Source organism: Lolium perenne, chromosome 1 (assembly GCF_019359855.2).
Source record: "Lolium perenne isolate Kyuss_39 chromosome 1, Kyuss_2.0, whole genome shotgun sequence".
Classification (NCBI taxonomy): domain Eukaryota; kingdom Viridiplantae; phylum Streptophyta; class Magnoliopsida; order Poales; family Poaceae; genus Lolium; species Lolium perenne.
Genome location: NC_067244.2, coordinates 229,367,419 through 229,377,620, shown reverse-complemented (window position 1 = coordinate 229,377,620; position 10,202 = coordinate 229,367,419). Strand labels below are relative to the sequence as shown.

Here is a 10,202-nt window from a genome sequence, read left to right as displayed (position 1 = left end):
CTATTTTGTACATACGGGAAGCTGGGGCGTTTGGAAAATCTAGCACCTAAAAAATCCGTTTGGTTCAGATTGTACGGTTGTAGCCGTGAAGTTGGTTTTAAAAGCTCAACCAAACACACCCTGAATCGATGACGCCGTGAACTTTATCTAGGTGGATGGAATGTAATAAGCTGTATAAAATGTCCATAAATGGCACATGGGACCCGCTCGTGGACTCACCTTACCCCACGGTCAGTGACTACCCTCTATGCGGGGGCCAGGACAAGCCGACACTAAACAACCGCATTCGCAAGCGTCGCGCATCGGCGGCACTGAACCTGAAGATCCAACGGTGGCCAAGGCGCGCGGCCCAGCTCGCCAGACGAAGACTCTGGTGACATCTCGCCGCTTCCGTTTCCTGCCGCTTCCACTAGCTTCTAGATTTCCGGCGAACTCTCCGCTCCCACCTTCTTATGCCCGCCGCTCTCCGGCCTCACTCCATCCTGAACAACCAGAGTCGAAGCAATCCCACAGCAAACACTTTCCTGATCTCAACAATCACACAGCAAACACAACTTTCTTGATCGATCGAGCAGCAGCAGCCATGAATCCTGACAACTTCACGCACAAGACCAACGAGGCGCTGGTGGCGGCGCACGAGGCGGCGTCGGACGCCGGCCACGCGCAGATCACGCCGCTGCACCTGGCGGCGGCGCTGGCGTCCGACAAGGCCGGGATCCTGCGTCAGGCCGTCGCGCAGGCGTCCGGCGGGAACCCGTCCGCGGGGGACTCCTTCGAGCGCGTGCTCGCCGGCGCGCTCAAGAAGCTGCCGTCGCAGTCGCCGCCGCCCGACTCCGTGCCGGCGTCCACCGCGCTCATCAAGGCCATCCGCCGCGCGCAGTCCGCGCAGAAGAAGCGCGGGGACTCGCACCTCGCCGTCGACCAGCTGCTGCTGGGCCTCCTCGAGGACGCGCAGATCGCCGACTGCCTCAAGGAGGCCGGTGTGTCGGCCTCCCGGGTGCGCGACGAGCTCGAGAAGCTCCGCGGCGGCGGCGGCGCCGACGGCGGGCGCAAGGTGGAGTCCGCCTCCGGGGACTCCAGCTTCCAGGCGCTCAAGACCTACGGCCGCGACCTCGTGGAGCAGGCCGGGAAGCTCGACCCCGTCATCGGCCGCGACGAGGAGATCCGCCGCGTCGTGCGCATCCTGTCGCGCCGCACGAAGAACAACCCGGTGCTCATCGGCGAGCCCGGGGTGGGGAAGACGGCCGTGGTGGAGGGCCTCGCGCAGCGCGTGGTGCGCGGGGACGTGCCCAGCAACCTGCTCGACGTCCGCCTCGTGGCGCTCGACATGGGCGCGCTCGTCGCCGGCGCCAAGTACCGCGGCGAGTTCGAGGAGCGGCTCAAGGCCGTGCTCAAGGAGGTGGAGGAGGCCGCGGGGAAGGTCATCCTCTTCATCGACGAGATACACCTCGTCCTCGGCGCCGGGAGGACGGAGGGGTCCATGGACGCCGCCAACCTCTTCAAGCCCATGCTGGCGCGGGGCCAGCTCCGGTGCATCGGCGCCACCACGCTGGAGGAGTACCGCAAGTACGTGGAGAAGGACGCGGCGTTCGAGCGCCGGTTCCAGCAGGTGTTCGTCGCGGAGCCGAGCGTGGCCGACACCATCAGCATCCTGCGTGGGCTCAAGGAGAAGTACGAGGGGCACCACGGCGTGCGCATCCAGGACCGCGCCATCGTCGTCGCCGCGCAGCTCTCGTCGCGGTACATCATGGGCCGGCACCTGCCGGACAAGGCCATCGACCTGGTGGACGAGGCGTGCGCCAACGTGAGGGTGCAGCTGGACAGCCAGCCGGAGGAGATCGACAACCTGGAGCGGAAGAGGATTCAGCTGGAGGTGGAGCTCCACGCGCTGGAGAAGGAGAAGGACAAGGCCAGCAAGGCCCGGCTCGTGGAGGTGAGGAAGGAGCTGGACGACCTCCGGGACAAGCTGCAGCCGCTGACGATGAAGTACAGGAAGGAGAAGCAGAGAATCGACGAGATCCGGAAGCTGAAGCAGCGGCGCGAGGAGCTGCAGTTCACGCTGCAGGAGGCCGAGCGGCGGATGGACCTGGCGCGCGTCGCCGACCTCAAGTACGGCGCGCTGCAGGAGATCGACGCCGCCATCGCCAAGCTGGAGGGCGAGACAGGGGAGAACCTGATGCTGACGGAGACCGTCGGTCCGGAGCAGATCGCCGAGGTGGTCAGCCGGTGGACCGGCATCCCGGTGACCCGGCTCGGGCAGAACGACAAGGAGAGGCTGGTCGGCATGGCCGACAGGCTGCACAAGAGGGTGGTCGGGCAGACGGAGGCCGTGAACGCCGTCGCAGAGGCGGTGCTCAGGTCCAGAGCAGGGCTTGGCCGGCCGCAGCAGCCCACAGGCTCCTTCCTGTTCCTCGGCCCGACTGGCGTGGGCAAGACCGAGCTCGCCAAGGCCCTCGCCGAGCAGCTGTTCGACGACGAGAACCTGATGGTGCGCATCGACATGTCGGAGTACATGGAGCAGCACTCCGTCGCTCGCCTCATCGGAGCACCACCTGGGTAAGTACTAAGTACACTCTCACTGATGTTCAGATAATCTTGGCTGCAATTTTGAATTTGGAAATGTATAGACAAATACTGAATTTGTAACTGTATAAACAATGACTGAATTTGGGTGCTGACCAATTTCGTTCTTCTGAATGAATGCAGCTACGTTGGACACGAGGAGGGTGGGCAACTGACGGAGCAGGTGCGGAGGAGGCCGTACAGCGTGATCCTGTTCGACGAGGTGGAGAAGGCGCACGTCGCGGTGTTCAACACGCTCCTCCAGGTGCTCGATGACGGCAGGCTCACCGACGGGCAAGGCAGGACGGTGGACTTCAGGAACACAGTGATCATCATGACCTCCAACCTCGGCGCCGAGCACCTCCTCGCCGGGATGCTCGGCAAGAACTCCATGAAGGTCGCGCGCGAGCTCGTCATGCAGGAGGTATGAACCAGAATCGATTCCCCTTGTGTCAGAACAACCATGGTTGTGTATCATTCTTGAAGCATCCTCGATCTGCAATGTGGTCCTCCATCTGCAATGTGGTTCTGAACTTCGTGTGATCCGTCTGTATGCAGGTGAGGAAGCACTTCAGGCCTGAGCTGCTGAACCGGCTGGACGAGATCGTCATCTTCGATCCCCTGTCCCATGACCAGCTGAGGAAGGTCGCTCGCCTGCAGATGAAGGATGTGGCCGTCCGCCTCGCCGAGAGGGGCATAGCCTTGGCAGTCACCGACGCCGCGCTGGACGTCATCCTGTCTCTGGCCTACGATCCAGTACGTGGCAGCATCCACCGATTTTCCCCACCACGAAGTTTCTGAACGTTTGTTTCGACGCTCACTCTGAACTTATTTTCCGTGGCAACAGGTGTATGGCGCGAGGCCGATCAGGAGGTGGATCGAGAAGAGGGTGGTGACGCAGCTGTCCAAGATGCTGATCCAGGAGGAGATCGACGAGAACAGCACGGTGTACATCGACGCCGCCGCGCCGCCCAAGAAGGACGAGCTGGCCTACCGGGTGGACCGCAGCGGCGGGCTGGTGAACGCCGAGACGGGGCAGAGGTCGGACATCCTCATCCAGGTGCCCAACGGCGCCGTCAGCGGCGAGACGGCCAAGGCCGTGAAGAAGATGCGGATCATGGAGGACGGGGACGAGGACGGCATGGACGAAGACGTCTGAAGAGTCATGTGAAGCCAAGGTCGTGACACAGCCAGCCGTGAAGAAGATGCGGTTCCCGTTGTTTTTTCTTAGTTGATGTTGTTTCGTTTGTTTGCATGCCTTGTATGGGGAAGAACATGGTTCCTGTAGTCCTGTAACTCTGTAAGGTCCAACCAAGCCTGTTGGCTGTGGCCTGTGGGAATACATATTTCTCCTTTCGTATTTTCGATTCTGACCTGGAAAAAAAAACGGTTTTGTGAGTATACTTCTTAGCTAGCGCTCAGTCGAGTTCGTTCTACACAATTCGTTCGGTTGCATCATAATTTCATATACGTCAACTGCCAGACTGACATTCATCAGATATGAGTTTGTGAGTCGTAACCGTTTGAATTCATTGGACTTGTGTTGAAACATCAATTAAGTCCATCGATTTGAGCAAAAAAATCTACTGAAACGTGGGAGCTTTTCTGACCATGTGGCGAAAGGGCTGTTGTTCTGTTCGTTGGATTCTCTGTTCCGCGACTTTTTGCTGAATGAAGACAACTTGTTGGATGAAGTACTTGTCAGGACAAACGTTTCTGAGAGGCCTACACCTATCACCTATGGATGACAAAGAACATAAGAAAGATTTATTGTATACCCCATAAAATTATTTAGTAACCATCAAATTAACCTATAGCTTTTTTTTTTTGGCTTCTTCAAGAAACTACCCTCCCCTAGCATTCTAAAGAAGCCACCGTTAACCAACTTTTATGGCAGCTTCTCCAAAAAGCTAGGAAAGTACAACTTCTAAATTTTGGGGCGGTTGAGGGCTGCTTCTCGAGAAAGTTGTCTTGAAAGTTCAGAAGAACTAGAAGGATACCTCCCGTGTTGAAATGGTATAACATATGTAATATGAATTCTATATAGAAGTATGCACTATTCAATTGGTCAAAATAGTTGAGATGCTAAATTTAATTCACATTATTTTTTAATATTTAATGGCTATAAAATAGCTATGTGAACATTTTAATCAAAAAGATGGTGACATAGATAGCATACATGCAAGGATACATCAATAATGAATGTTAGTGGAGATGACATGGACATTTGATTGACTAATAGAATAGATCATGTGGATGACTTACATGTAGAAATAGACTAAGATTAATTGCAGTTAGTGTGATTTTGCTTTATAAGAAGTATAGTTTGGGCTTACGACTTATGCTTGAACCATCCTCGACTCGCCCGCGAGTGGTTGTTTACTTAATTGCTTATATATCAGATTCTCATATTGTAAGGGTATTTCACCCTTATCCATTATTTTGGTAATGATGACACCGTGCTAAAGTATTTGGCCTAATATGTTTATAAGGATAATCTCAGGTATTAGGCAATGAGGCGTAAATGGTGTATCAAAGGAACAAGAAGGCTAAAGGAGACCCCCCATTTCAACAACAATCAAAAAGGGGTTACAGGAGAAATCCGGTCACCAGCCCGGTCCAACCGGGCCAAGAATCGATCCGGCGTCTTGGCCGGTCAACTGGCGGCAACCGGCTCCAAAGGAGGAGCCAGGATCCGGTTAGCGCCTGTCAATCGGCTCTCGACCGCGGTCCGGCGCTCGTCCGATCGGCCTCAAGCGAACCGAGCGACAACCGGCCACCAACCGGAGAAGCGCCAGACGACGCAAAGAAGCTCCGGTCACCGATCCGGTCCGACTGCCTCTGGACCGGCCGTCTGTCAGGTCTTGGCCGACCGGGTTTGTCGAGGAAAATCTTTGAGGTGGCAAGTGGCAACGGCCAGATTTTGAAGAACACTATAAATACCCCTTCTTCTACCTTGGAAGGGTTAGGCAATATACTACAAGCTGTTCTTGAGCTCTCTCTCTCTCTTACTCCATTATTAGAAACACCAAAAGCCTCCGATCTCCCTCCTCCTCCACCCAAACTCAAATCCCTCCGGGGAATCACTAGAGGAGGACCCGATCTACTGTTCTACCAAGCCAAATCTCATTCCCCTTGTATTCATCGAGAAGCTTGCTTCCTAGGGTTCCTTGGAAACCCTAGGTGGGCAAGAGGAGTCCCAAGCATCCGGCTGTGGATTTGCTCCGGCAAGATTGTGAAGGTTTGGAGGCTACCTCAAAGTCTACCACAAGTGAGTGAGCTATTCCTTCGTGTGATAGGCTCCGGAGAATAGGGTGAGCCTTCGTGGCGTGGGGAATCCTTCGTGGGACCTCCACCCCTCCAAACGTGACGTACCTTGTTGCAAAGCAAGGGAACACGGGAATTCAGCCTCGTCTCCGCGTGCTATCGGTTATCTCTAACCGAACTCCTTACTTGTGATTTAAATCGCTCGAGAGAGCCTTCGTGCTCGAGATAGTTGTATCTTCATATAGGTTGCTTCACCTAGTTTGCATTAGGCTCATCTTTATATTCCGCAAAGCCTAATATTGCAAAGAAAGAATTAAAATTTGTAGAAACCTATTCACCCCCCTCTAGGTTTACCATCTCTATACTTTCAATTGGTATCAGAGCCTGGACTCTTATTAAGGGCTTCACCGCCTTAAGAGTGAGATGGAAAAACTATTCGAGGGTCTAGATGAAAACTCTAACCTTTCGGTTAAAGAGATGAAATCTAGATTCTTGGCATATGATGCCGAGAAGAAGAAAAAGGAGGATGAGCTACAAAGCCAAATGGCAGAAATGTCTACCATGCTTAAGAAATTGACTAGTGGGCCTCCAAGTACGGCTTCGGCCTCACTAGAGAGCTATCGCGAAGTCAACCATGAATATCCCAAAAACACTTCACCCATGCCTCATATAAACCATAGTGGGAATGTTCCCCATTTTGATGGAACTCACTTTCCTTTTTGGAAATCTTCTATGGAGTCTCATATTCGCAGCTGCAGCGTGGAGTTGTGGGAGATCATTGTTCATGGATACCGGGAGCCACAAGATCCCATTCGGTTGACCTCCACCGAATTCTACAACCGTCAACTCAACGCCTCCGCCCGTGACAAGATTAGGAGTGGCATCAACCGCAAGCTCCTTGATCAAGTCAATGACATAGAGTCCGCTAAAGAGTTGTGGGATCGAATCGTAGTACTCCAAGAGGGAACCGATTTGATCCAATCCGCTCTTTATGAGACCGCAAAGCAAGAGGCTCATCAATTCATGATTCGAGAAGGAGAGTCCATGGCCGATGCTTATGCAAGACTTGGTGCTATTAGAGTAAGGGTCAAGGGACTCGGTGTTGAGAAGTACAATGATGGCTTCGAGATGAATGAACAATTCATAAAGTCCAAGGTCATTGCTATGATTGCCGTCAAAAAAGAAGACACCAACCTTGCACTCAACTTACAAATCATGACCAAGAGTGCCGACCTCAACTCCGATGATCTAGTCTCCTATGTGGCCGCCAATGAAAACATGGCCAAAGCGGGAAAGAGGCTCATGGCAATGAACCGTGTTGATGAAGCCTCATACAACCATGAAGCGCCACGCAATCTTGCTCTCAAGGCTAGGGCCGATCATGGAGGAGAGGAAGACTATGAGATTGAAGAAGAGGAAGAGATGACCTCAACTAGTGACATGGCTACCGACTTTGCTTTCTTTGCCAAGAAGTACAAGGCTAAGTTCCCTATGCTCCTCAATGACAAGAAGAAGAAGAGAACTTGCTACAATTGTGATGAAGATAGCCACTTTGCAAATGAGTGCCCTTATGAGAAAAGGGTGGACAAGCCAAGATTCATCAAAGGGGTCAAGCCAAGATTGAAGCCAAACCCAATCAATGACCGATACAAGAAGAACAAGGGAAGAGCCTTTGTTGGGGCCGAGTACTTGTCCGAAGATGAAGAGGAAGATGAGGAGAAGGAGGCCGGGGTGGCCGGTTTGGCTTTCTCTAAGCCCGGGTCACTCTTTACATATGACTACTCCAAGGACTACTCCACGGAGAATGATGTTGGATCCTCCTTCATGGCAAGGATAACTCTAGATGATGACTCCGATGACTCTACCTCATCTACAACCATTGGCTCTTGTCTTATGGCAAGGGAAACCAAGGTAATGGAACCTCCACCTTCCCTATCTGGTGTTCTAGATGATGAGAACGAAAATCAAGATGAATTAATTGTGCTTAAGGAACTCTATGATGTTAGATGCACCCTTCGTGGTGAAGCTCTTGTCAAGTTTGATTTCTTGATGGACTCACTCAAAGAAAAGGATGAGTCCATTGAGGAATTAGAATATCAATTGAATGAGAAGGAACGGAGATTCAATCTCCTAAGACAAGAGGTAAAAACCGAAAGGTGCATATCTCAAGGCCTTAAGCAACAAATTGAAACTTATGAACTTGATAAAGTTAAGGACCTAGAAACTATTGATAGGGCTCAATTATTGACCCAAGAGCTCAATGCCTCAAAGGAGGAGCTTGAAGTTGCTCATGCTTCTCTCACTAGGGATCTTGACCACCTTGAAAGAGCTAACAAGCTTGTCAAGGATGAGCTCAAGAAACTGGGAGAGAACCATGATCTACTTCAAGAATCCTACAAAAAGGCTCTTGGATCAATGAAGGATCCCATTGATGTTGAAAAGCTTGCTTGTTCCTCCATTTTCTTTACTAGTGAGCATGCTAAACTTGTTGAGGAACATATTCGTTTACAAGAGGAACTTTCTTTGCATGTTGAGACCAATGCATATCTTGAGTCCTTGGTGACCAAATATGGTCTTGACTATCATCCTAATGAATCTTCTTGTGAGCAAACATCTATTCTTGAGGAAAATGTTAGGCTAACAAAGGAACTTGCAAAGTTCACCACCGCCAAGAACAAGATGGGATTGGATGACCTCTTGAGTAAGCAAAGGTCAAACAATCAAAAGTATGGACTTGGATATGCTCCCAAGTCCCACAAGAAGAACAACTACAAGAAGGAGAAACCCGCTCAAGATAAGAACAAGAAGGTCACTAACAATGGCAAAGCCTCAAAGGGCAAAGCCACTAGTGGTGACCGCACGGGGCCAAACGATCACTATGCATTATTTGTTGATTATTATGGTGATGTCTATGCTAACTATGTTGGCCCTCCTAATGGCTATGCTTATAGAGAGTACTCAATTTGGGTACCAAAAGATATTGTTGCCATTGCAAAGGAACCCATTAATCGATGGGTTCCTAAATCCTCTACTTGATTTTGTAGGGGTATTCCTCCGGTGGTCCAAAATGGGTGTTTGATAGTGGATGCACCAATCATATGACCGGAGGAAAAGGTGTGCTTGATCAATTCATTGAAGATATCAACAAGAAGTCAAGCATTACCTTTGGTGACAACTCAAAGGGAAAGGTACTTGGGTATGGCAAGGTAGCAATCTCTAAGGACTTGTGCCTTGAGACGGTTATGCTTGTTGAACACCTTGGCTATAACTTACTTTCTATATATCATCTTGCCGATGCCAGTTACAATTCATATTTCACTAAATATTATGTGCAAGTCTTTAGGAGTGACAATCTCAAATTGGTCCTTGTTGGATATGTGGAGAACAACCTTTACGTGGTTGACCTCTCGAAAGAGAGCCCCTCCTTCTCCACATGTCTAATGGCGGCCAAGCATGACGAAGGTTGGTTGTGGCATCGCCGCCTTGGTCATGTTAACATGAGGAATCTTAAACAACTCCTAAAGGGTGAGCATATTGTGGGACTAACCGGCGTTTCTTTTGAGAAAGATCGTGTTTGTAGTGCATGTGTAGCCGGAAAACAACTCAAGAAGAAGCATCCCATCAAGAGTATTGTTACCACATCTAGGCCTTTGGAGCTCCTTCATTTGGATCTCTTTGGGCCATCACATTATGATACTCTTGGTGGGAGCAAGTATGGACTTGTCATTGTTGATGATTACTCAAGATACTCTTGGGTCTTTCTCCTTAAGTCTAAGGACGAGACCCATAGAGAGTTCATCACCTTCGCCAAGAAAGCTCAATGTATGTATGAATCCGAGATCAAGGCAATTAGGACCGACAATGGCACCGAGTTCAAGAACTACACTATGCAAGAGTTTGTTGATGATGAGGGCATCAAGCATGAGTTTTCGGCGCCATACACCCCTCAACAAAACGGTGTTGTTGAAAGGAAGAACCGGACTATCATTGAGATGGCAAGAACCATGTTGAGTGAATTCAACTCACCCCACAACTTTTGGGGAGAAGCCATCTCTACGGCCGTCCACTACTCCAACCGGCTCTTCCTCCGTCCCCTCCACAACAAAACCCCATACGAGCTCCTTACCGGTAACAAGCCTAATGTCATGTATATTCGTGTCTTTGGATGCAAATGCCTTGTTAAGAACAACAAAGGAAAGCTCGGTAAATTTGAAACTAGAACCATAGAGGGTATATTTGTTGGATATGCGGAGAACTCTCACGCCTATAGATACTACAACCGGTCCTCCGGGACTATTGAAGTATCTTGTGACGTGGTGTTCTTGGAGGATAATGGCTCCCAAGTGGAGCAAGTTGTTCCATGTGTTGCGAGG

At 51.0% G+C, this 10,202-nt stretch overlaps 1 protein-coding gene across 1 annotated transcript; it reads left to right on the top strand.

The window, feature by feature from the left end:
• Positions 1-410: 410 nt before the first annotated feature.
• On the top strand, positions 411-3,922 carry LOC127326805 (chaperone protein ClpB1). Its single transcript, XM_051353600.2, has 4 exons — positions 411-2,556; positions 2,707-2,986; positions 3,121-3,318; positions 3,410-3,922. Exons 1-4 carry the CDS (start codon positions 584-586, stop codon positions 3,719-3,721), a joined length of 2,763 nt encoding a protein of 920 aa, XP_051209560.1. The 5' UTR covers positions 411-583; the 3' UTR covers positions 3,722-3,922.
• Positions 3,923-10,202: the final 6,280 nt, after the last annotated feature.

Bases quoted from the DNA above. Each gene is read 5' to 3' on its own strand.
- LOC127326805 (XM_051353600.2), top strand. From the start codon at position 584: ATGAATCCTGACAACTTCACGCACAAGACCAACGAGGCGCTGGTGGCG. The intron at 2,987-3,120 runs GTATGAACCAGA...GTCTGTATGCAG, and splicing joins GCGAGCTCGTCATGCAGGAG to GTGAGGAAGCACTTCAGGCC. The intron at 3,319-3,409 runs GTACGTGGCAGC...CCGTGGCAACAG, and splicing joins TGTCTCTGGCCTACGATCCA to GTGTATGGCGCGAGGCCGAT.